The sequence below is a fragment of the Cotesia typhae genome, unplaced genomic scaffold, assembly GCF_013202065.1.
Source record: "Cotesia typhae breed Kobodo isofemale line unplaced genomic scaffold, CoteBio_Ctyphae scaffold_45, whole genome shotgun sequence".
In the NCBI taxonomy this organism is placed as follows: Eukaryota; Metazoa; Arthropoda; class Insecta; order Hymenoptera; family Braconidae; genus Cotesia; species Cotesia typhae.
Window position 1 is genome coordinate 1869026 of NW_027423777.1, and position 27467 is coordinate 1896492.

Here is a 27467-nt window from a genome sequence, read left to right on the forward strand (position 1 = left end):
TAACTTGCCGACAAAATGGAGATAATTTAAAAAAAAAAAAAAAAAAAAAAACTGAATTTTTAATTAATGAAGACAAAAATTAAAAGTTCAGAATTATTATCTATAAATTATTTTGAAAATATAGTTTTTATATGAAAATTAATGTAGTACATGTAACATTCTGGATTTTTTCCAGTTAAATGTTTTTTTAGGTACAAGGAAAAAAAACGTTGTAAAATTTATAGAAAAGTATGTAAAATTTACAAATTTCTATCTATAAGTCGACTCATGTAATATTTACAGAACTTACTATGTTATTTTTACGTGGTAAATTCTGTTATTATAAATCTCTAAATTTAATAAATTCAGTCTGTAATTATAATATAACTATTTCTGTTATTATTACTGGAAATTTATTGTAATTAATTAAAAAGTATTACTTGAGTCAGCATCATTGCAAACTAATTTATATCACGGTTTTGAATTTTTTCAAAAATTTTAATTTTTCTGATTTTTTACAGTGTACTTCAAGACAAATTATTTTTTTATAATCAGTAAAAAAAAATTTCTTCACATATAATAAAAATTTTAAATTTACTATTAACAAATTATTATTTAGATTTTTAATCAATAATCAAACATAATTTTAATTCAAGAAGTTACTCTGCAACGATCACATAATATTCTTATAGCCCTGAATAAAAAAAAGTATTGAGACAAAGAAAAAAAGTATTGAAAAGTATCGGATTGACTAGAAAACCAATACTTTTTTCTTTGTCTCAATACTTTTTTTTTAATCAGGGAGATTTCATAGAATTTATCTGTAAATTTTACAAAAAAATACGTAGTTTTCACGTAAACTCACAAGTAATAATTACATATTTTTTCTATAAATTTGAAAGAATATATACTATGGAATTTTTGAAGATTATTTTCTGTAAATTTTACACAGTCGTTTTTTCCATGTAGATTTTTTTAGAAATCTAACTATTGCAATTGTCCTCAAGGTGAAATTTTCACCTGATTTTGCTATCATATGTTATAATTAGTCGAGTAGGTTCCAAAAATACCATTGGTTAAAAAATTTATATATGTAATATAACCAGCCTTGTCATCAGGATATCTCAAAAAGTTTTCAACCGATCTTGATGAAACTTGGTACACATATTCTTTGAGTAATTACCAAGGTCAAGTTCGAAGATGAGCAAAATCGGTCAATTAGTTTAGAAATGGCGGCAATTTCAATTTTTCAAAATTTTGTAAATTTCAAGTTTTGTAACTTTAAACGTGAATTACTTTTGACTGACAGAAAAGAGCTCATTTCTTGAAACTTCATGGTGAAGCTGATTATATTACCTTCAATTTGACCTATAACACTTATACTTTATGAAAATTTTTATTAATTTTATAGGCCATTCAAAAATTTTTAAATAATGAAAAGATTAAGACATGTAAAACTGAAAAAAACAAAAAAAATTGTTATTTCTTCTTGAAATTATTATTCTTCATGAAGAAAATGAACAATCAAAATACTTAGTTTTTGGTATATTTTGTTTTTATTTATCATTATTACACGTGTACATTATTAAAACGTTTACAACGTTCAGGATAATTTATTATTCCAATCGTTTTATTTCTGTCATAAAAAATTATATTACATGAAAAAGGTATCATTATTAATATTATTATTATTTTTGGTATTGTTTGTGATCGTATGATTAACTGACACTGTTTTTTTGTTTTTAAAGATCAAGGTCGTATAACAATTTCATTAATTTAAAAATACAAAAAAGAAACAATTATCAAGCTTATAAAATTTGACTATTTAATAATTATTATTCATCAAAACAATATAAAATTACCACCACAAGTTTATGACATCCATGATAGCAATCAACATTAATTAATAGAATTCAATAAAAATAGCGTAAAAAATAAAATTCAAGCATTTAACATTTCATTGAATTTTAAATACTGGGTTTCGCTATCACAAAATATGTCTACTAAACAATTAAATATAAGAAGTAATTAATAATAATAATAATCATCTGCATAGTTTATATTTGAAACATAAAAAAATATTCCGTGCACCATATAATTCTTACTTAATTAGGCAAGAATTCTACAACTTAGTTTATATAATTATAAATTTAATAGTTAATAAATAAAATGAGATTATTTTTAGTTAAAAGTCTTCTACACTAATTAATTACGTAATTGATAAAAATAAATGTCTTAATTAATTACTAAAAAAAATTAATGATTTTCGATGCCTAGTTAAAAAAATTTATTTCTAGATTCATTCGCACTTTTATGTATATTTAGTTTTTAATTGTTATTATTATTACGCAAGACCTCAATTATGTTTTTCATTTTTTTTTTTTCAATCCTCTGGACGTTTTTGCATTTAAATTTAAATTAAAAAATTATTAAATAACAGGAAATTTAGAACACCTTTTTAAACTATTTTTAAATTCTTATTTAGAAATTTCCAAAAGAAAAAAATTTTTTTTTTTTTTTCAATTTAAAAAAAATTTTTTTTTAAATATTTAAAAAATTTTTCTGAAAGAAGTCTTAACGAAATTTTAAAATTAAAAAAAATAAAAAAAAAATCTTTTCAAAAATTTTAAATTATAACAAACTTTTTCATAAAAATCTTAAAATTTATGAAAAAGTTTGTTGTAACTTAAAATTTTTGAAAATATTTTTAAAAAAAATTTTTAAAAATTTCGTTGAGATTTCTTTTGGAAAAATTTTTGGAAATTTCTAAATAAAAATTTTAAAATAGTTTTAAAAGGTTTTCTAAATTTCCTGTTAAATAATTTTGTAAAAATGTGTTATATAAAGAAATATTGCTAATATGTAAATATATTTGTATGTAATAAATGCTTAAAGAAGCCATGATCCATGGCGAAACGTCGCTGAATTGAGAAAAAAAATTAAGATAAAAAGAAATTGATCCGTAATAACCTGAATGATTTATTTAATAAAAATTTCTTACAATTAAATTTTTCATCAAAAAATTAAATTTAACTAAAAATAAATTTTTTTACCACCGCCAGGATTCGAACCCCGGTTCGGCGACTGCAAAAAAAGACGTCCCTACTTAAAGTCGCAGCTTTGAAATTTTTCTTGCTTAATTCGTCCAGAGGATCAATACCGTTATTTAATAATCAATAAAAACGTATATATATTAAATTAATTCGTTGATCTCACAGAAAATGCAACTTCTTAAGCGATAATTAACCAGGCAGCCAGTGATTGGTCAATTTAAAATGTGATGCCGGTTTACCAGTACTCGAAACATCCAAATACCCACGATATGATTTATATTGAGACTGCGAATAAATAATGAGTAGTTGATTAATCGTAAAAATCCGCGATTAATATTATTATGATTTCCACTATATTATTTATTAATAGTTAATTAATTAACTATAGCGAGTATACAATCACGATTGCTTAGTAATTACTCTATTACCAAAAGAAATTTATTTATCTAATTTACGTCTATTAATTCAATTAGTTAATCGAGTATGCAACTTTCAATATTTTTCATTAAAAATCATAATTATAATAATTAATAATAATTAAATAGACTATTTATTTATATATAGATTAAATTAATATATCTAGGGACTCCAGATGTTGATTAATCGATCCCTAATTTATCGATCGTGAGACCGTGGAGGGAAATAAAGTCTTATTAGGCTCTTAAGGCCTCTGGCGAGTTATTTTTTCGTCAAGTACACACTAATCTTTTCTTTTATTATATTAATTATATATTAATTAATTTTTTTCTTTAATTTAATTTTAATGATCTCAATTAATGAAAAATAAGTAATTACAATTCCGCGTTCGAGTGCAGTCGTCAAAAAAGAAAAAAAAAAAAACAATTAGGATGTGTCTTAACTTCTCTCTCCTCCAACGATTTCTTATTAATTGTTTAATATTATTATTTTATTTTATTTTATTTATTATTATTATTTTTATTATATTTATTATTAATAATTTATCGCGTATTATTTTTAAAAATGTCTTCAGAACATTTAGAATTTCAGTCTTCGACAAATTCCTCTTGAAAACTTTTGGCGGGATTTAATATTTTTAAATTGATTGATTGATTGATTTTATTCGTTACTTTAATAGTTGGTAATTGTTTATTGTTTATTGTCGAGTGAGTTTAAGAGAGATTAGCGGAGAGATCTAAGTTTTAGTCTTAGGACAAAGTAAGTTGAGATCCTGAGAAGCAGAAGAAATCCGATGAGAGCGACGACGTCGATCCAGTAAACCGCGTCCAGCATCGCCATTTCCTCGAGGAATTTCGTCGGAGATCTGAAGTGGCAGTATTCGATAGAGCACTTTAGACGGGGTCGGTTGTATCCAAAGACGGTGATCATCGCACCCTCAAATCCATACCTGATGTAGGATACGTAGGACAACCAACTCAAGTAGTTGGGCATCGCGCTGAACTTTATGAAGAATCCGGAGAATAGGACTATTGGTACTGAGGATACTGGTCCTATAAACATTCCACTCTGAAAAAAAATGGTTAATTAGTACATAGAAAGAAAAATTTTTTGACTGGAAGAACAACAAAATTCTTGGCTCAAGAAAATTTTCCGGTGCCTGAAAATTTAATTTAAGGAAAATTTGACTTTTAAAGTTTTGCAGAGTTTTGAAAACTTATCAAGTATTTTCTTTACTTAGTTAGGGATAGAGACTTTCGAAAGGTCTTATTCAGAGTTGCAAAGACTTTTCAAGAGCTTTTTTAGAGAATTATTTCCACAAAGGAAACAATAAAGTGCCTCGTTAAATTAAAACGATTGAGAGTTTCTTGCTTATTATTAAATCATAATTTACTGACAAGAACAAAAATGTAATTTTCTAAAATTTTAATAGATAATAGAAATATGTGGGTGAATTAATGTTAATACACGGAAAGAACAAGATGACACTGGATATCATCCCAGATTATACTCAGTGATATCTGTAGTGAAAATTTTTTTAGATAGTAACTAGTATAATCTGGACTATACTGGGTGATATCTGGATTATACTCATTATAATCTGGATTATACTAGCTACTGTCTGAAATTTTTTTTTACTCAGTATAATCTGGGATGATATCCAGTGTCATCTTGTTTTTTCCGTGTAAGTTATAAAAATTTAAAATTACCTCTACACTCATTGCAGCACCAATTAGTAGACCAATAGACTGCGAAACGAAGGACGTGAGAATGCAAATATTGAGATACATTAAAAATCTGTAAGTCTCTAATGGCTGGGACGTCATGAAGTAGACAATCATTACGTAGACTATTGAAAATACCGTTTGGAACGGCAAATCGGAGACTGTTCTCGCGAGATAAAAGGCTTTCAGTGAGTACCAGTAATTAAGATGTTCTCTTACAAACACTGCCATCTCTATTGGAACTGAAATAACAAAAATCAAAGTTAAAAACTTCTCCGACAATTTTCTATTTAAAAAAAAAAAAAAAAAAAAAAATGTTGCTTACAAGTAAGTATCGTAGGCATCATGGCAGTAAACATCAGAAACATAACAGTGAAAAATATACAACCGGCATTACTGTACGCTTCTCCACCTTCGTTACCGATGTCGTAATAAAGCGCACCAATAAGTAGACCGACAATAATGTGCGATATAAGCCGCACTCTGGTTAATGTCTGTAAAAAGGATTTAATTAGTCGATTTCTTCTTTGTTAAGAAGATGATGAGCAAAAGAGTGGAGTTACCATATCACGCATTTGCGACAAAAATGTCCGCTTAAGAAGAATCCAGAACTGGGTCCAGCCATTGGTCGGAAACCCAACTTTCTGCTCTATGCTTTCGGCGCTGTCTAACAGAGAAGTGGTGCAAGAAACCGGCATGTTAAGCACCATTGCACCTCCAGAGCCTTTTGGAATACCATTGGGAATAAGCGAGTTGCCGGTAGCAGCTTCTTCAACTTTTGTTTGTACAGTAGGTGGCGATTGCTTCGCAATGTCATTCGCCACCATCGTAGTAGTAAATGTCGACTGGTGGTGTTGGTAATTGTTGCATTTACCGTTGTTTACTGCTGTCACTAATTTTTCCACACATTCTCCGTGCTCACCGCAGGCTACTTCCATCACTGCAGAGAAGAAAAGTTTTTTTATATTAATTAGTAATTAGTTTATGATATGGGTCATTCCATGTCAAATTGACAAATAGTTGGTATCGATCCCTTTTGATTTGGACAAATTTTGGTCAGAAGTTTTCTTTTATCATATAACAAAGTTCTGCCAAAGGAAAAAAAATAAAAAAATTTTTTTCAAAAGATATGCAAATTCAAAATTTCGTAATTTTTTCAGTTTTTCAATTTTGTATTTGTAATATCTCGAAAACTATTATAGATACAGGAATGGCTTTTTGTTTGTTTGAAAAGGGGCACTTAGGGCTATTGAAAAAAAAATTTTGGAAAAAAGTTTTGAAAAATCCCAAATTTGTCAAGTTTTGAATTTTTGAAAATCGTTAAAAATGAAGCTTGCAGTTAAAATTTTGATTCAATTTTTTTTTTGTTAAATACTTAGTACTGATCTTATAAGATCCTGAAATTTTTTGAACTTTTTTTCAAAAGTGAATTTTTGAATTTCCAAAAAAAAATTTTTTTTTTGTTTTTTGTAAATTTTAATTAAGGTAAAGTTATGCAGATACATAGTATTGTAATTTTGATCATTAAAAATGAAATTAATCTATTTTTTACTATTTCCACGTCATGCATTTAATTCTTTAATGATAAAAATTACAATACTATGTATCTGCATAACTTTACCTTAATTAAAAGTTGCGAAAAACGAAAAAATTTTTTTTTGAAAATTCAAAAATTGATATTTTTGAAATGAATAAAAATACCCTTCTAAAAATTTCAGAATCTTTTAAGATCAGTACAAAGTATTTCACAAAAAAAATTGAGCCAAAATTTTAATTGTGAACTTCATTTTTAACGATTTTTGAAAATTCAAAATTTGACATTTTTCAAAATATTTTTTTTTCAATAGCCCTAAGTGTCCTCTTTCAAACAAACAAAAGTCCATCTCTGTATCTATAATAGCGTTCGAGATATTACAAAACAAAATTGAAAACCTGGAAAAATTGGGAAATTTTGAAATTGCATATCTTTTGAAAAAAATTTCTTTATTTTTTTTCCTTTGATAGAACTTCGTTATATGATAAAAGAAAACTTCTGACCAAAATTTGTCCAAATCGAAAGGGATCGATTCCAACTATTTGTCAATTTGACATGACCCACGTGCATTTTGTTTTTAAGTTGTAAAACTTTTAGTAGCTTACCATAATCAGCGGGATTGTGGTAGCTGGGACATTCAAGGCCCATTGATGATAAAAATGGTACTAGTCCACCCACGTTTCCTTGGTATATACATTGTCCTTCGGCTAGTAAGTATAAGTTGTCGAACATTTCGAATAATCGCGCGCTAGGTTGATGTATCGTACAAATAATTGTTCTTCCTAAAACAGATAGTTTGAAGTTAGGTATTGGAACAACTGTTTCATTTAATAAAAATTATAGAACAGTAGGTTATTTATGAGAAAATAATCGGAAGGAATTTTAAAGAAGTTTAAAATTAAAAGAAGAAATAATTTAGTTAGGATGGCTATCGGGATTGTTTCCAGTTGTGAAGAAATTTTCTTTATTGACCGAACATAAAATTCTTGAAGTGACCAAAGTTATCGACCGAAGATAAAAATATTTTGAGTCAAGAATTAAAAAATCAAGATTTAAAATTTTTGAATTTTATTTTTCAAATAATTCTAAAGGATCAAGATGAAAATTTTTCTTTAAAGGTCTATTACAAGTAAATGATTAAAAATAAAAATGAAATAAAAGGACACACCTCCTCTACTTAAAGACTTGAGCAAACTGAGGCACTGGAAGCAAGACGAGCTATCAAGACCAGACGTCGGCTCGTCAAAGAACATTACTGGTGGATTATTAACCAATTCCAATGCAATTGACAGACGTTTGCGTTGACCGCCACTCAGGCACTGGGTGTGCGTATTGCTGGCGTCGTTTAGGCCCAGGGTGTCAATTATTTCTTCGACGACGACTTTCTTCGCCGAGGCGTCCAGGTCCTTGCCCAACTTCAGATTTGCAGAGACCATCATCGCCTCGAGGACCGTCAGATGAGGCAACAATCGGTCGTCCTGCATTATGTAACAGGACATCTTTCGAAAGCGTCTCAGATTACGGTCCTTGCCGTTTATCAGTATCGATCCGTTCAAGTTCGACGTTCTATAAATATAATTGATCATTCAGTCACTGGTCAGCAAGAAATTGACCAATAATTGGACGGTAATTCAGGAGAGTAGTTATAATTAAAGTAACCACAAATCGGATGAAGGAAGGAGATTAATTGACTTACTTGTATCCAGCTAACACGTTCATCAGAGTACTTTTTCCTGCTCCAGATGGACCCATTATCGCTGTTAATTCGCTCGACCGAAACTTTCCGTTGACACATTTCAGTATCGTTTTATAGCCTGTTAATTAACAATCGATTAATCGATTAGTAAGATTCTTTCCTTATTCAATTTAAACAATTAAATATATTTATTTATTTATTTAATATATACCAATCAGCAACATATTTAATTTCAAAATTTGAGTTTTGAACGCTCTTATACATTACGGTATACGGGATATCCAAAAGTTTACCTACAAATATTTTTATATCTCAGAAACTTTTCTTAAGATCTTTTTAAAAAACTAGAGTAACGTTAACTAACAACTGAACAATTTTTTAAAAATAATTTCATTGATAATTACCACACAGTTTCACAGATATTTATTAATAAGTAATGAAAAATTTACCAGGCTTTAGCCGAGGAAGGGATACGTTAATAAAGCTATGGCAACAACGCAAGTTTTGTGAGCCGCGAAAAAAGTATTTTAAAAAAAGCGTGGGGTGCTTTTTAAGATATTATCAAAATGATAATCACTCTACTCATATCTGTCGATAGAATATTTATATCTATTGACCCATGCACCCCACGCTTTTTTTAAAATAAAATACATTTTTTTTTATTTACACTATTATTAATTACATTTATTGAAATTTTTAACACTATTCTTAATTTAAATTTATTAAAACTTATTTTCTATTTTTTTAGTTCGGTTTTCTATAAAAACCGTGTTTTTTAGTTTTTTTTTAACTATTATTTATTTTTCTACTTTTTAGTTTGGTTTATTTATATTAGCTTGTTTTTTTAATTTTAAACTATTATTTGGCAACTAACTTACCAGCATGCACTTTGTTAATATTAGATAAATCGTCTAAAGATAATGGTCGGAAAATTGAAATTTCTGCCTTATCGACTATAGATAAAAATTATATAAATTAACAAAAATCTTATTTTGCAAATTGAAAAATGGAATAATTTTATCAAATTAGTGTATTGTCATCGGTCCTCGATAAATCTACAAAGTTTGAACGAAATCTGGCCGTTTAAAGTGCGTCAAAATCGCGCCCAAAGAAGTCGGTTACAAACATACAAACATACAAGTGAAGCTAATAAAAAGCGTGTAAAAAATACCTCTTTGTCTTCCTTCAGAAACACTGTAGGCCAAATTTTTGAACTCGATGTCAACAGCAGGTCGCTTAGGTAAATGAGTCAGTGAAACAGCAGGTCGCTTGTTAATCTGCCCCGGGCTCACCCCCGTGTGATTCTGAATTTTCCTAGCTAGGCCGCCACTCGTGCACCCCGTTCCCGCGTTTCCATTCACGGGGGCTTGGCTCATGCCATTGCAACTGCAGTGTAAATTATTTTGAGATCCTCTGCAAAAATTATCACAGTATTAAATTAATTAATTATTCAGTAAATTGTTTCATTTATTCACACAACGGATTACTTAAGCCTACAGTTATATTGTATTCGAGAGATTAAACTCGAGTTACTGAATTTTGGCAGCTGTACAAAATTCCTGATGAAAAAATCCAGTTAAATAAATAAAATATATTATTCTATAAAAGTTATTCACGTGTTGCCAAAATGTCTAGCTCAACTTGGCTCTCACTAACAATTCAAATAAAATACTACTTCATTTTTTTTATTTATTATAAAAATGATCAAATTTAAAAACTAAAATTCTTTTTAATTTTTAATTTTCATTCATTTTTTTTTTTATTTATAAAAATTAACGAAAGAAAATTTTAATTAATTTTAATTAGGACATAAGGTAATAAATAATTAATAAAATTTAAGTTTCAATTTTTTTTTGTATCAATATTTAAAGAATTTATACAAAAAGTATTTTATTTATTCTATAAAAATTTGCAAGTCACCGTTAAAAAATTCTAAAACATAAAACGAAATTAATTGATTAATTTATTCGGATGAATTAAAATTTTTTTCTATGAAATTTGGTATTCACTCAAACTCTTCAAGGTCGTACTAACGAGCAAATAATTTTATTTTCAAAATTCTTAATACGATATTTGAAAAAATTAATTATTGTAATTATAAAATAAAAAAAAAATAATAGATCAATAAAACCATTAATTATTTGAATGATAGATAGAAGCCGATGGTACAAGAAACCCGTCGAGGTCAACTATTATATAAATTTATTCTGAGACTCGTTTGCTCGCTTGAATATTAACATAAAAACGTGTGTTATATTATTATTATTTTTTTTTTTTATTCTCAATAGAAAAGTGGATGATTTGATGCACTGAAGTAAATTTTACAAAAAAATTTATTAATTTACTATAAAAGGATTTACTAAAAAAATTATTACATTTTGTAATTTTAATAAATATTAATAATTTTTTTTTTCTTTTTATTACGTAAATTTTTTTAAGCTATTTTTATTACTTCTCAAAATAAATAAAACTAGTTAGAAAAAGTGAAAAATAGTTCATTCAAAAATTGTTTTAGAAAAGCAAAATTTGTGAATTTTATTTTGTTAAACAAAATTTTTGCTAATTATAATATTTTTTGGTTATACGCTTTTATATTAAATTTATTCATGGTTAAAAACTCGCGAGAAATAAAAATTAAGATATTCATTTAAGATCTCTTTTAAAAGCCAATATCTCAAAAACTACTAAAATTTTTATAAAAATTATAAGAATATCAATTTGTGGTAAATTTGCGTAAAGGTTTCTGTCATATCCCGTATAAAAAAAAATTATCTTAAAATTGTCGTTTGTTTAAAATCTTAAACGTGACACAAACCAAGATTATTTTAAGACTTTTTTAAGAAGCCAAAAAAAAAATTCTGAGAACAGATTTTTGAAATTTGGTTCTCAAATTTGTTATGAAAATAAGACGATATCACAGCGACAGCTCCGGAAAATTAATGTAGAGTCTTAAATTAGTCTTAAAAAATTTTTAAATAGTTTTAAAAAAATCTTAAAATAGTCTTAAAAAGTCTTAAAAATCTTAAAATGGTCTTAAAAAATCTTGAAATAGTCTAAAAATAACATTCTAAAATAGTCTCAAAAAAATCTTGAAATAGTCTAAAAAAAAATTCTTAAAATAGTTTTAAAAAAATCTTAAAATAGTCTCAAAAAAATCTTAAAATAGTTTTAAAAAATTTTTTCGTGACTATTTTAAGATGATAAGCTAACAGCGACAGAGCCTCGGAACATTAAAACGGAGTGTCTTAAAAAAGTCTTAAAATTATCCGTTAATAAGTTTTCAACTATTTCAAATTCAATTTAAAAAGAGCGTACTCAAAAATGTAGCGGTTAGAAAGTTGTAAAACCGTCTAAAAATTAATTTTCATAACAAATTCAAGAACCAAATTTCAAAAATCTGCTCTCAGAATTTTTTTCGGCATCCTAAAAAAAGTCTTAGTTTCTGTCATGCTTAAGATCTTAAACAAACACCAAAAATACAATTTTTACCAATTACATCAAATGTAATAACATGAATAAAAAATAAATTACTTCTTTTTTTTTCTTCTTTCCAACAAATGAACTTACTCAACTATTTACAAGTAAATATTTATTGACTTATTCCAGGAAGATAAAAATAGTTAACAAAAAGATATTTCCGTTATGACGCATGTGTCACTATTTGACCTTTCTTGTACGCTATATTCTAACAATTTAATCCTTAAGCGCGATAAAAATGTCTAGCTTCCAAAAGCGGCTCATCGAGACAATGAAAGACCTTACTCGAAGTCAAAAAAGTACGTTTATTACTATCACTTCTAGATCCGTTGACTCTGTATGTAATTATTTGCAATTCATAAGTTAGTCATCGGACTCACAATATAAAAATAATAATAGAAATTCAAACAAGAGAAAATAATTTCAATCATCGATTATCTATGAAGGTCAAGGTTTATTGTCTTGCATCAATTTTTTTTTTTTTTACTATTAATTTTAGTTTGTAAACTCTCGTATTGATTAATTAGGAGGTAAGAGTAGTTTTAACATAAATAATTAATTTTAATAAATTAAAACTAGCAACTTGCGATCGCTGTGCGACTGCCGACATTTACGGATTGTGAATAAAAAAAACTTTGCTATGGCAAGATCAATTACAAATAATTTAATGCACGGAAAAAATACGTTGTAAAATTTATAGAAAAGTTTGTAAAATTTACAAAATTTTATCTATAAGTCGACTCATGTAATATTTACAGGACTATGTTATTTTTACGTGGTAAATTCTGTTATTATAAATCTCTAAATTTAATAAATTCAGCCTGCAATTATAATATAACTTTTTCTGTTATTATTACTGGAAATTTATTGTAATTAATTAAAAAGCATTACTTGAGTCAGCATCATTGCAAACTAATTTATATCACGGTTTTGAATTTTTTCAAAAATTTTAATTTTTCTGATTTTTTACAGTGTACTTCAAGACGAATTATTTTTTTATAATCAGTAAAAAAAAATTTCTTCACATATAATAAAAATTTTAAATTTACTATTAACAGATTATTATTTAGATTTTTAATCAATAATCAAACATAATTTTAATTCAAGAAGTTACTTTGCAACGATCACATAATATTCTTATAGCCCTGAATAAAAAAAAGTATTGAGGCAAAGAAAAAAGTATTGAAAAGTATCGGATTGACTAGAAAACCAATACTTTTTTCTTTGTCTTAATACTTTTTTTTTAATCAGGGAGATTTCATAGAATTTATCTGTAAATTTTACAAAAAAATACGTAGTTTTCACGCAAACTCACAAGTAGTAATTATATATTTTTTCTGTAAATTTTAAAGAATATATACTGTGGAAATTTTGAAGATTATTTTCTGTAAATTTAACACAGTCGTTTTTTCCGTGTGGACAAATGTAACGGAAAAAATTTATAAAATCAACAAACTATTCAAAACTCCCCCAAAAACTTAATATAAACAATTAAGTATTTCTATAAAATGTATGAAACATTTGAAATGCACAAATTCAGGTCAAGATCTTTTTAATGATACTAAATTTAAATTAAAAAATTAATTTTATCATATAAAAATACGCCGGAGATAAAATTTTTTCTCTTCTCTTAATTACACAGATGAAGGTAAGGAATTTCTTCTTTTCTTCTTTTCAAAAGCGTTATTTGTTTAAAAAATGAATAATTACCCTAAGACAGCATTGTTGAGATTCTCAAGATGCAATGAAGGTGGAGGCGATCTAATTGTCACCTGGTTACTTCCCTCTGCAATAAATTGCACTTGCTCATCTCCATTGTATCTTGGTACGCTTCCAATTGTTAAATTTGTAATGTCATCCATTATTTTTTAAATACTAATTATCACCTTGTGTTTTCCTGAAAAGAAAAAAATTTGATTATTTAATCGTTTTACTAATAAAAAATTTGTTATTGAGCATTATCCATTAATTAGAATTTAAAAAAATAAATGATTAATCGTCCACGTGAGCTCAAACATGAGCGTGCATAAAGTAAATTAATGTAGAAATCGTGGAAAATTGTTTGTAAGATAATATTTTTTTTGTGACGTAAAAAGTAATAAAATGATAAATTCTGCTTGTGTTTTTTGTTTAGAAACTGAAATTACAGATGGATAAATTGCGTACTTGCATTTACACTTGTGTTGATATAAATATAGCGTCTTATTTGCCTGCAATCTGTCATTCAATTGAGATTGAGATTGAGGAAGTTCGCGAGTCCGGTGAAGGGTAATTTCATGTTTTAAGCTAACAGGAATTTTAAATAGATCCGGTTTTTATAGAATCTCCGAGTATGTAAAAAGTACGTCATTTTTTCGAACATATCTACGAGGAAGAGAGATTTAAATTTATAGATTTTTAAATCATGTTCAATATTTTAGTACCGTTTTATTACACGCTATTTATTAGCTTCACTTGTATGTTTGTATGTTTGTAACCGACTTCTTTGAGCGCGATTTTGACGCACATTAAACATTGACGCACATTAATTTATATAATTTTTATCTATAGCCGATAAGGCAGAAATATTAATTTCCAACCATTATCTTTAGACGATTTTTCTAATATTAACAAAGTGCATGCTGATAAGTTAGTTGCCAAATAATAGTTTAAAATTTAAAAAACAACCCTGATAGCCAGCGCTTTCTCAGTAAGTGTTGACTCCCAGCAGTTACGGTTAAGTTATACATCAAGTTGGCGGTAATTCTTCACTCAACAACAGTTGTAAGCAAATTGACAGAAATCTACGGCCGCAACTTGAATACAAGTTAACAATCAAACTTGTAGTTAAATTTCCTTTCAACTTTACTACAATTTGAAGGAAATACTTGTACAGCAAGTTTTGACGTCTATTTGCAGAGTAAGTTATAGGTAACTAATAGGTAATCGCTCGCTTTGCCAACTCTTTCCGTCAAGTTTGCTTCAAATTGCGGACGTAGATTGACAGTAAGTTATAGGTAAGGTGGCTATCAGAGAAGCTATTATAAATAAACCAAACTAAAAAGTAGAAAAATAAATAATAGTTTAAAAAAACTAAAAAACACGGTTTTTATAGAAAACCGAACTAAAAAAATAGAAAATAAGTTTTAATAAATTTAAATTAAGAGTAGTGTTAAAAATTTCAATAAATGTAATTAATAATAGTGTAAATAAAGAAAATGTATTTTATTTTTAAAAAAGCGTGGGGTGCATGGGTCAATAGATATAAATATTCTATCGACAGATATGAGTAGAAGGATTATCATTTTTAGAATATTTTAAAAAGCACCCCGCACTTTTTTTTTAAATAAAATACATTTTTTTTTATTTATACTATTATTAATTACGTTTATTGAAATTTTTAACACTATTCTTAATTTAAATTTATTAAAACTTATTTTCTATTTTTTTTTTAATTCGAATTTCTATAAAAAGCGTGTTTTTTAGATTTTTTAAACTATTATTTTTATAGACTAGAATTTGAATTTGCGCGCGCAACGCTCGCGCCTAAATATAGAGTTTGCATAAATTTTTATGCTTATGATATATTTGACCAATCACATCACGAATAAATTCGTTTCACATACATTTCATCTCTATTTTAATATTAAGATTAAGTTTTGGGGTCTAGGACTCAAAATCTTGTTTAAAAATATTCTCAGCCATAAATTGAAATTTATGTCACTAAAGTAATAGAAAATATTATTGCAATAGCAATTCTTAATTATACATTAACAATTAGGTTAAAATTAATGTCATTATAATCATAAATGATATTATATCTCGAGTGTATTATCAAAAAATTGTCCGTCAATAGGTCACTTAAACTGGCAGAATATTTTTAATTAATGATCAAAATTTGTATGTTAATTTTTTAACCTCATTATTCACGTGCTTGTGAATTTGTCAATTTATAACTCGCTCTGTATAATTTTTAAAATTGAATTAAAAACTAATGCATATTCAAAATTGTTAAAATAAAAAATTGAAGATTTTTTTAAAATGAATTATTTTGAACCGAACAAATTATTTGTTATTATTAATTAGAGAAATTGATAAAGGCTTTTCTGTAGAAGATAAAAAAAAAATTTTTTTTAATAGTTTTTGTGTGTTCTATATTTTAGTAAGAATTTGAATTCTAAATTGTTATAATTTTTTCTCTCGAAATTTTTGGGTTAATTAAATTTGTAACATTGTTGGATGGTTTTATTTTCTTTATTCGCAAGGGAATTTTTTTAATTAATTAGAACTGAGTATCTCGAAGCAAGAGTGAAATTCAAAAAGTTTTTTTTTTTTTTTTTTTCAGTGTTTTAAGTAATAAATAACAGAATGATGCACTTCTTTGTTAACATAAGAGTATTCTTTAAAATATAATAAATCTTTGAAATTTATGTTCTTTTCAAGAAGTATCACAGTATATTCCTAACAGACAATTGGATTATCTTTCAAAATGTGATTCACTTCTTTAACATATCATTGGATTATCATTCAGAATGTGACGCACTAAATTCCACAAAGATTTATCTTTGTAAATTTTAGTAGCTCATTTTATTTTTTAATTTTCTACTAAACATAAATCATTGCAATATTTTTATACCGTCAAAATAGATCCAAGTATTCATTAGGTGCATTATAAAAAATTAACGAGACCATTGTAAATTCCAGCCTGACACACAGAAAAAACAATTAGAAAAAAACGGTTGACCCTGAAGGCCATCCTTGCAACTTCCCGCTACTTTCGTAATTAAGCGCTCAAAATTGCGCTTATTACGTTTTTGAACTCAAAGAGTTCAAAAATATATTTTTTATGTAGTTTTGAGCTCTCCGAGCTCAAAACTCTGATAGAAGTTTAATAAAACACTTTTTTTTTAATTTTCAACCCGCAATAACTTTTGAATGAATGAACCGATTTTCACGTGGTTGGCGGCATTCGACGCAGTTTTTCAAATTCTATGATACATTTTTAAACAGAAATTGATAAATTCGGAAATTTCGGTGTAATTCGAAAAAAACGCTTATTCGATTTCTTTCATCGACGATAACTCACGAACGAATCAACTGATTTTGACCGGCTTGGTGGCGATCGACGTGGTTTTTCGATGTTAAGAGCTGATTAGTTTTTGGAATTGATCGATCGAGCCGTTTAAAAGTTATTCAAAAAAAACTTGATTTGATAAAATTTTTTTTTGTAGTTTTTTTAAGATTCCTCAAAATCTACCGGTCGGAATCGGTCCAAATTGTATTCAAAATCTAAGTTTGGTCAAGCCCTTTCAAATGACACCAACCGCGATCAAATTGGCCAAGCCGTTCAAAAGTTATGAGAGGTTTACATACATACACACATACATACATACAGACATACAGACACCATCGCGGAAATATTCAGGGAAGCTTTCTAGGACCTCAAAACGTCAAGATCTGATGAAAACTCGATTTTCAAAAAACGGGGTAAAAACAATAACTTCCCGATTTTTGAAAATTTTCAATTTTTTTAGCGGAAAGTTTAAAATTAATTTGAATCAAGAGAAAAATTTGAGAAAAATTTTTAAACCAAGAAAATAATTTTGAAGAGTTTTATTGTCTTGGATCAAGACAAAAAATTCTTGGATCAAGTAAAATTTACTTGAACCAAAAAAAATTTCTTAGTTTAAGAATTTTTCTACTCAAATCAAGAAGATGAAATTCTTCAAAATTTTTTACTTGATTCAAGTGAATTTTTTTTTCTATGCATAAATCAGAAAATCAAAAAATTATGGAGTCAATTAAAGCACTACCCAACGTCTGACTTGCATAAGCCCAAGCTCAATAAACAACCCTAAATATTTAATCGCGGTCGATGCAAATTACTCTCTACTTGAAAACAAAAGCTAAAAAGTTTAATCGACAAGTAATGACACCGTCGTTGCTCTATTAAAATTAATCATTCATAAAACGTAAGAAAGTTTTTTTAAGCGCTAAAAATTTCAAAGTTCAAAATAGTTTTTTCCAAAGTAAGAATTTTATTGCGTTAAAAAAATTTTTTTAGTTTCAAAAATTCATTTTAATATTTATTAAAAATCACAGGTAATAAAATTGGACAAAAACAATTTTTTTTAATGCTCAATTTTTTCATCGGTGCACATTTGGTCTTTCCATAATTTTTTTTCGTATTAAAACAAACATAAGTACAGTATAGTAATACGATGTGAATTATTATCAGGAAACAAGAGTAGCGTGACAATTATGCAACTGGAATTTCATTCTTAATATTACAATTACGGACATGAAAAGACAAATTTATTTATTTTTATAATTTATAGGCCGCAGATATCGATTGCAATCATTACTTTTGTTTTTATATAATATCACTTGATACATTGACCTTACACTTGATCCTGTTTTAATTCTCGATCATCTGGTTAACATTAGACATGCGGTGTTCTATTACCGTGCGACTCAATGACTAAATTCAAGTTCTCTGACCTCTTAAAAATTTTTTAACGTGCCAAAATTTATTATTTTTAATTTTCCTACTTAAAAATAGCGGCTTTTTTTTTATCATTGTAAATTATAACATAAGTGAATTTTGTATTATGTAGGTATGTACCGAGAAATCGCGTGTCGAGTTTAATAAAAAAAAATTACCAACATAAGTTCTTTACTCATGCTGCTCGAAATAATCTATTGCATCGACGAGCTTCTATATATACAATATATAAATTGCGCAAGCGTATTTTGATAACATAAAGTCAATCGAAAAATGATATGATAAAAATAAATTATTATGCTAACTAACTCAACAAAGGAATGTTTACTTATTGTGTGCATAATATGCAATAACTGATAATATTAATGACAATAATAAAATATTATGATCATTATTTCAAAATTTGCAACGTTAATAGCGTTAAGAAATCTGTTATTACGATGGAATTCGTTAGAATTATTATTATTATAATTCTTTGTGTAAATTAATAGCCAAATAAGGGAAAAACTTTCGAATTTTAATAATAAACATCATTATAATTCGTGAGATAGATAAATAATTAAACAAATACGATGCTTATGACTGCACAGTAACTAAAAACTAATTTTTTAAATTTTATTAATTTTTAAAAAGAATTTACTAAATATTTTATAAAAACTGTATTAAAAAAATGAATATCATTTGAATTAAAGGCGCGCAATATCCTAGTAGCCTATCGAATCCGGCCCGTACTTACCGAAGCATTGAACCGGGTTCGATCCCGACGTACAGCAATGAATATTTTTTTAATACTTAAAGGTATTATGCTGCTTAGCCCAAAAAATATAATTTAAATTAATTTATATTGTAATACAGTTTACACCAAGAGAACTCAAAGTCATTGTGAAATAAATTTATTATTAAATTTAAAAGAAAATTTTGTTTTTTGTTAATAACAAATTGAAATTTTCATCAAAAAAATAACATTATTTTCAGAATTTAATTGCGCATCGAATGAAAGATTGTTTATAATTTTATCACAATTTTCAAGATTTTTATCAGCAATTTTACACAGGGTTCTCAAAAAAATTTCCGTTACTATGTAACATAGAAATGGTTACTATTCTACATAAAAATAAGATCTCTTCTTTTCTCTCTGTGTGCGAATTAAAAACTAACTTTGAAAATTATATTACTTTTTGAAAAAAATTTACTAAATCTTTTAACGAAAGTATATGAATAAATAAAGATTATATAAATTGATTTATATTACAGTACAGTTTAGACTGAAATAATTCAAAGCCATTGTAAAATTGATTTATAATGCTGAAATAAAATTTTGTTTCAATTAGATTGGTAGAGTTGCTCCCAACGATACTGCAATGTCGGTGCAACTCTCGGCAAATGCCGCAATTTCAAAAATCAGATCAATATACTAGATATTAATCTGATATTAATAGTTAACCATGGGCTTGAATCTAGGAATCTTTCAATTCCCGATAGCCCTTTAATTTAGCAAATTTTTTAATGATTATTCTTTGCCAATATCATACTGATTGAACTTCAACCAGTGCCTACAAAGAGTCGTTGACAGAGTCCGAGCAAGATTTTTGCTGGACTTTTCTGTCCACACGACTGTTAGCTTGTTCAAGCATTGTAAGTAATTTCTGAAGGATAAAATTTGCTTTCAGAATGATACCAAATGGATTTGTAAACAGAATATAACATTAGAAAAATGAGTCTCTTCAAGCGAACAACAAAAGCGACCATGCGCCACTTTACGGAACTTTGGGGAATTAACTTGCAGTTTATTCTCTCCTGATCCTTTTATCCCAACATGAAATTGAGATTAAATATATGTGAAACTATTTTATTCGTAATGTGATTGGTTTAATATATCACAAGCATGAAAATAAATAAATTCCACATCAATATTTAGGCGCGCGCTTGCGCGCGCAAATTTAAATTCTAGTCTTTTTCTGAAAATTAAGAAATTAAGTTTGGAATTCTTTACCGGCTGATTTTACACAATGAAAAATAATTTAACTTCAATCAAAAAAAAATTTCTTGAACCAAGAAAATTCTTTTGAAGAGCGTGTCATTATTTTGAATTACACGTACAATTTATTGAACGCAAAAGAATTTCTCATTTCAAAAATCTTCGTACTTAAATCAAGAGAATGAAGCACTTAAGAAATAATTCCTTGATTCATAAATTTTTCTCTTGAATCAGATTAATTTTTTTTTTTTTTTTTTTTTGGTGTACTTATTAATTTTGTGTTGAATATTAATCATTGTTATTAAAATTTGAAGCAACATAATAATAACAATGAGTAACAATATTAAGAATAAATTTTGATGATTAATGACAAAATGACGTTGATGTTAGGTCTTCATATTATTATAATTATTATTTGATATTATTAGAGAGATAAGTAATCTAAATCTGCTTCGATTGCATTGGTCAGTAATTAGCCGTCTAATTAATCTATTAAATGGTAATTGCATTGTTGATTAGACGTCCGCGATTACAATTAGATGCGTGAGTGATAGTAAATCGAACAAACTAAAATGGAAAAAAAGGAATTTGCTTTGTGGATGTGAATGTGTGTATAAAAATACAAAGGTCGAACATAAGTATGACGGCGTATAACGGAGAAAGAAAGATCGGGTGGGAGAACGAGCTGAACAAAGAGATGAGTAATAAAGAAATTAGTAGGCAAGTAGTCATGCTTCTGTATCACCGAGGATCTCGGAGATAGGTCAAGGATACCGTGTAAACTTTTTTATTTTTATATCAATATTTTATTTATAATAAATAATAATAAATGAGTAATATTTATATTAAAATTTTGGTTTCTATTTGTAAAATCGGAACGAAAAATTTTTCTGAGTTTAAGATATTTTATTGGAATTTTTTATTGACAATTATTATGCTCCTAAAATTTTTTATCATGATTTCAAACCAGAATATATTTGCAATAAAATTTTATTATTTCATTCATGGAACATAACTTCGTTTAGAAAAATCTTTTATTAAAAAATAAAAATCTAATCGAATTTTTTTAAGGTGTTACAAAATTTTTACTTAAATTGGATACTAAATTTTTTATTACCAATTAAATTTTTTTTTTTTTACTGCGCTGTTAAAATTATTTTCTTTAAATTTCAAGTCCAAAAATATTGCTCCGTTTTATTATCAATGACATTCGAGCATTATCTCTAAAAATGTTGATTTAATTTAGATTTCAAAGATAAAATTAATCCAACTTCAAATTTCGGTTCATTAGTGCGCTGAAAATAATTTGTCCATAAAAAATTTCAACATACACTATTTTTATTGCGGTTATTATTTTTACTTTTTTTTTTTTGTAATAACATTCTGAATATACTTCCAATCCCTCATAATAATGAATTATTTAATGAGCAAATAAATCAATAAATCACAGTGGCAAAAAAATACTGTGACACTTTATTTGAAGAAAGCGAATACCAAATTATTTTATTCTATTTTTATTTCAACCTTATTTGATTACTGTCCATCCAAAATATCGATACTTGAGTTAGAACTTTTCGTTATTTTCTTTTTTCTATTTAAATTATTCGATTAATTAGGGAGAAACAGAAAAAATTAAATTATTTTACCAAATCTATTAACATTTTTCTACTTTTTTTTTATTTTTATTTACCTAAAAACTTTTACTAGTTTCTGCTTCATTAAATTTTATTTGCTCATAATTATTCTTTTGTATTTTTAAAAATTTTGCTTCAATGATTTTGTAGCTCTTAATATTAATATTACAAAATAAAAAAAAAAATAATAAATTAAAAAAAAAATTGAAGTGTAAAAAAAAAATTTGTCTATAAAATTCATTTTACAAAAATTATTTTTTAAAGAAAAAAAAATTAATTTAAAAATACTCCAAAAAATGAAAGATTATTTGTCATAATTTAATTATTTAAATCTTCTTAAAAAAAAAAAAATGTTTCTTTTTTTAAACTATTAAATTAAAAAACAAAGAAAAAAAATCAAAACTAAATTGCACATCAAATATTCTTCTTTACAATTTTACAAAAAATAATTTTTTATTTTTGTAATAAATTTTTTGAATTTTTGATTTCAAAAATAAATTTTTTAGCGCCAAAAATTTAAATTATTTAGCGCCAAAGATTAAAATTTTTTAGCGCCAAAAATTTAAATTTTTTATAGAAAATGAAATAAATTAATTTAATAATTATCAACAAAAAATTCACCTTCAATATTTTGCTTCAAAAAAAGTTGTTTGTAGATTTTTAATCATTAATATTTCACGAAATTAATTTTTTATTTTTTAACAACTCCGTATAAGAGCTTAAATACTTTTAGCTATCGGCAAACATGCATTATCTTACAGAAAAATGTTTTTTTGTGTATGTTACATGTTCTTGCAAACAGAGATCAATTATCAACCCAAAGATAGTCTTCCAAACATTAAAACTGTCTGATATCTGATGTCTGCTGTCAGTTTTCATTAAAATTATCATAAAATTCATCATCTCATTAATTCTCATAAAAATTTATAAAATTCAAACCAGCAGTCATCTATTTACTATTTTTCAATTTTGCATAAAAAAATAAAATAGTACAAAGAAACCATTCATAAAAAATATCATTCATCGTTTTTTACAAATTTTTGTCTTATCCCTAAAAAAAATTTTTTTTTATGATGAATTTGATCTTTGAATTAATACCTTGATGCAAATATAATTTTATAATAAAAGTTTTTCAATTTTGTTGGAAAAATGTATAGATAGTTTAACTTGATGAAGTTTTTTTCTGTTGTCGGAATAAAAAGATATTTTTAGACAAAAATTCATGTGGAGAATCTAATCCATATTAGATTTGAAGTAAAATAATGAAAAATTTGTTTTAAATTTATAAATATGAAAATTACCTAGTAGGAAAATAGACACTGTATAAAGTTAAACTTTAAATTATTTCTGGAAAAAAATTTTATTCATTTTTGCAAGAAAATAGACAAAAAAAAATTAAATTGAATCAAGAAAAAAATTTTTAAAACAAAAAAATAATTTTGAATTCAAGACAAAAAATTTTTGAATCAAGTAAAATTTACTTAAACCAAGAATGAAATTTAATTTAGCTGTCACTTGACAATTTTTTAATTTTCTTTAACAAAAAAATTTGTTCTAAAAAATTATTTTTAAGAAATTGCATTTTTAATTTATTAATATTTCTACAAGTCCATTTTTTTAATAAATTTTGTTTGCCATAATTTATTGATTAATTTTCTTTTATTTAATTTAATTTTCTTTAACAAAAAAATTTATTCTAAAAAATTGCATTTTTTATTTTATTAAATTCCTACAAGTCTATTTTTTTACTAATTTTTTTTTGCCATAATTTATTAATGAAAAAAAAATTTTTAAAAAGTGACAGCTAAATTTAATGTCAAAAACCAAGAAAATTTTTTTAGCTTAAAAATTTTTCTACTCAAATCAAGAAAACAAAATTCTTCAAAATTATTTACTTGATTCGTTAATTTTTTTTTCTGTGTAAAAATATATTTTCATAATATGAATTAAAAAATAAATTATTTTTTTTAAAAACCAAAAAAAATTACTTTAATTTTCAAAAGTCTGTTTTATCCTAAAATTTTCATGACATTAAATTTAGCTGTCACTTGGCAATTTTTTAAATTTTCTTTAACAATTAAATTATAGCAAAAAAAATTATTAAAAAAATTAACTTGTAAAAATTTAAGTAAATTAAAAATGCAATTTTTAAAAAATAATTTTTTTGTTAAAGAAAATTAAAAAATTACCAAGTGACAGCTAACTTTAATGTCATAAAATTTTCCCCCCTTTAAATAATGAAAATGGAGTTGCGGACATTTCAAAATTTTTCTAAATTTTTTATTGAAAAACTTTCAATTAAAAAAAAAAAAACTAGAAAAACTATAAGTGCAATTTAAAAAAAATATATTTTTTGTTGTAATTTAATTAATAAAAAAAATCAACAAACTTCAGTGTCATTTTAAATGAATCAATAGCAAAAAACTTACAACACATCTGAATAAATCCATAAAATCTTCATAACCTACTCCAACTTCCCTGCGCGCACTAATTAACAGTAAAATAATACAGATAATAAATCAAAAAAGTAAAAAACAAAACATTCAACTGAGTAAATAGCTTAAATGATTTCTTCTCTGAGTTATTTACTCCTTATCGCACAAGATCTGTATATTATGTCATATATTTATGATGTATATATATATGTGTATTAAAGAGTATTGTCCTAGTGCTTGACACAATGCATCCGTCACTCCCGACACCACTGACACCACTGACACCACTGACACCACTGACACTACTGACACTATGGAGGTAGAACCACCACTGAATAAACTAAAACTGATCGGGAGTGTTACATGAGTAGAATGCCCGCTGCTTATACCGCGTGACAACAGAATCCGTTCTTGTTCCTTTTACTTCTTACTTATCTTTTCTTCTCTCCAATACATAATATTTCAACTAATATTAACATTAATATTCATTTCTTCACTCCAAAAAATAAATAAAAAAACATTTCAAATTAGATTATTTAATTTACGCACAAAAATCTAAATAACTCCCAATAAAAATAATGACACCGTCAAAATCAGCTGCTCGACTCTCGAAATATTGTTCTACATGTGGATTATTCTGAGGATGTGCACCCACGTGACAATTCTTCCCAAAACCCGGGACTCTGAGTGCAAACTAGTCTTCGTTAAAAATTAAAGAAGAAATCATAAAATATTTTTGAGAATTTTTTTTGAAGAAGAAAGGAAATTTTTTTTATTTCTTCCCAAATTTGTTGGGAAGAAATAATTGATTTTTTTTAAATATTATAAAAATTTGTAAAAATTTACGGCACTGGATTATGCGCGGAACAAAGAAAATAATAATAAGAACGCGAATCGTTTGGACGCTTAAGGGGATTCGACCGAAGTGACTCAGGCTTAGAGTTAGAAGTGGGAGTTAAAGAGAGAGACGGAGATAGTTAATGTGGTTTGAAATAGAAGGTAAGGGCTACGGCCGGGGTCGATACTCGAGCACTAAGCGACCGCGGGTGCACGTGCACTCGCGAGTTCGCGTGCACTCGCGAATATATAGAAGTCTTGCGATGAATAGAAGTGAGAGGCGCCTTTCTCTTTCCTGTTGAAGGTATATACGTGTTTATATGACTCTGTAAGTTCCAAGTACATAGATTCGACTCCCTCTTTTTTAAAGGGGAAGTTGCTTCTATGCTATAAAGAAGAAACAAAAAAGAAAGAGAAAAATTGTTGCTGTCCTTTTTTGCAATAATCTTTAATTTTATGGAGATTCTAGTTGAGGAAAGATCCTGGAAAATCTTTGTTTGATTCTGGAACAGTTTAGCTGTCGGGAAAATATTAGATTCAAGAAAAAATTAAATTATTTTGGAGATTTTGATTCAAAATATTTTTATCGTAAAAAAATTTTTTTTTATAAAAATTAGTATTATTTTTATTTTTTGTTTCAATGAAAAATTCAAGAGTATAGAGTGCTCCACGTAAAAAAAATATCTAACGAGGAAATCGATGAGTTAAAGAAAAAAAATTTATTTTCAATAAAAGCTTTGACTGTTCTGTTAACAAAAAATTTTGCTAAAATTAAAAATAATAGTTTAAAAAAACTAAAAAACACGCTTTTTATAGAAAACCGAACTAAAAAAATAAAAAATAAGTTTTAATAAATTTAAATTAAGAATAGTGTTAAAAATTTCAATTAATGTAATTAATAATAGTGTAAATAAAAAAAAAAATGTATTTTATTTTAAAAAAAGCGTGGGGTGCTTTTTAAGATATTCTAAAAATGATAATCACTCTACTCATATCTGTCGATAGAATATTTATATTTATTGACGCATGCGACCCCATAATTTTTTTGTGGGGTGCATGCGTCTGTTTGTTTTGTTTTCACTATTTCCACAAAAATAAATTTTATAAAGATTCTTAAATTTTTAAATTCTACAAAATAAATTTCGACTCTAGATCAACAATTCCAATGTAATTATTTTCCAGCATTGTTATATTTTTTTATATTGGGCATCAAAAGTAGAACAATTAAAAAAAAAAAAAATACTTAGTCAATTTAAAAATTTTCCAAAATTTTGTTAAATAAATTAAATTAGACTCCCATTTCATAATAATTTCATTATTTATTTAAATAATATACCCATAATCTTATAGAATTTTTTTTTCTAATTTTCATTGCATGGAAAATTCCAGATTTTTTATCCTAAGTAATGAACGTCAATTTAATTTGGGTTGCTTGGTATCTCTCTACTCTATTCTATCGTGTAGAGAGTTTTAGGTGAGGAGGAGGGGAGAAGACGATGGAAGAGCAATTGAGTTTATAATTCATGATTTATGGTTTATGATTTACGATGATGCGATTAGATTGAGGTGGAAAGGAAAGGAAGTAACTGTTGATACACATGATTGATGTATGATGATGATAAGATGATAAGGGTGTAAGAAAATTGAAGAATAAAGATGTTTTTCGGGATTTTCGATTGGTGATGATGAAAGGTAGATGAATTACGCGGGTTATTTAGTTCGTAGTATCAATTTCTATGATGTTGTTATTGGAGTTTTTATTACTCCAGAGATAGTTAAGGGGTGACCTTATTTTTCGAGAACACGGACAATAATTACAATTAGTATTACGGATTGTTATTTATTATTTATTCAGATATTTTTTTTTTTTAATTAATTTTTATTTCGAGTCGGTTTTAACTGCTATGACCATATAGCCCACTTTAACTGTTGAGAGTGGTACGTTGGGGTCTTTTTGGGTTGTGAAAATCTTAAACTACGCGGCAAGGGTCAAATCTCAACCAAGTTGATTTCTAAGACCAGCTTGAGATTCGAACTCGCGCCTGGCCGGTGCGTTAGTTCGAGTACTCTATAGGCCGTGCGCTTTTGACTACTCGGCTAACGTCGCGAGTTATATTTAGTTATTTTTTGTTGTTGCAGGTTTAATAATATTAGGAACAAGATTTTTTTGAACATTTGGTTGTGACAATAAATCAACAAAATAAAAATTTATGTAAAAT

At 26.5% G+C, this 27467-nt stretch overlaps 3 protein-coding genes across 3 annotated transcripts in view; 2 read left to right on the forward strand and 1 right to left on the reverse strand.

Moving 5' to 3' along the window:
• LOC141536835 (peptidoglycan recognition protein 1) overlaps nt 1-27467 on the forward strand; it is an 87143-nt gene that overhangs the window by 50110 nt on the left and 9566 nt on the right. The gene's annotated exons all lie outside the window — the stretch shown is intronic.
• LOC141536828 (uncharacterized) overlaps nt 1-27467 on the forward strand; it is an 80638-nt gene that overhangs the window by 19224 nt on the left and 33947 nt on the right. The window lies entirely within an intron of this gene.
• On the reverse strand, nt 1517-25973 carry LOC141536852 (ATP-binding cassette sub-family G member 4-like). Its single transcript, XM_074257620.1, is given in 11 exon segments — nt 1517-4361; nt 4364-4517; nt 5159-5415; nt 5499-5667; nt 5737-6113; nt 7313-7489; nt 7876-8273; nt 8404-8521; nt 9575-9816; nt 13591-13777; nt 24406-25973. Coding segments are annotated over 10 exon segments (2220 nt in total). The 5' UTR covers nt 13743-13777; nt 24406-25973; the 3' UTR covers nt 1517-4185.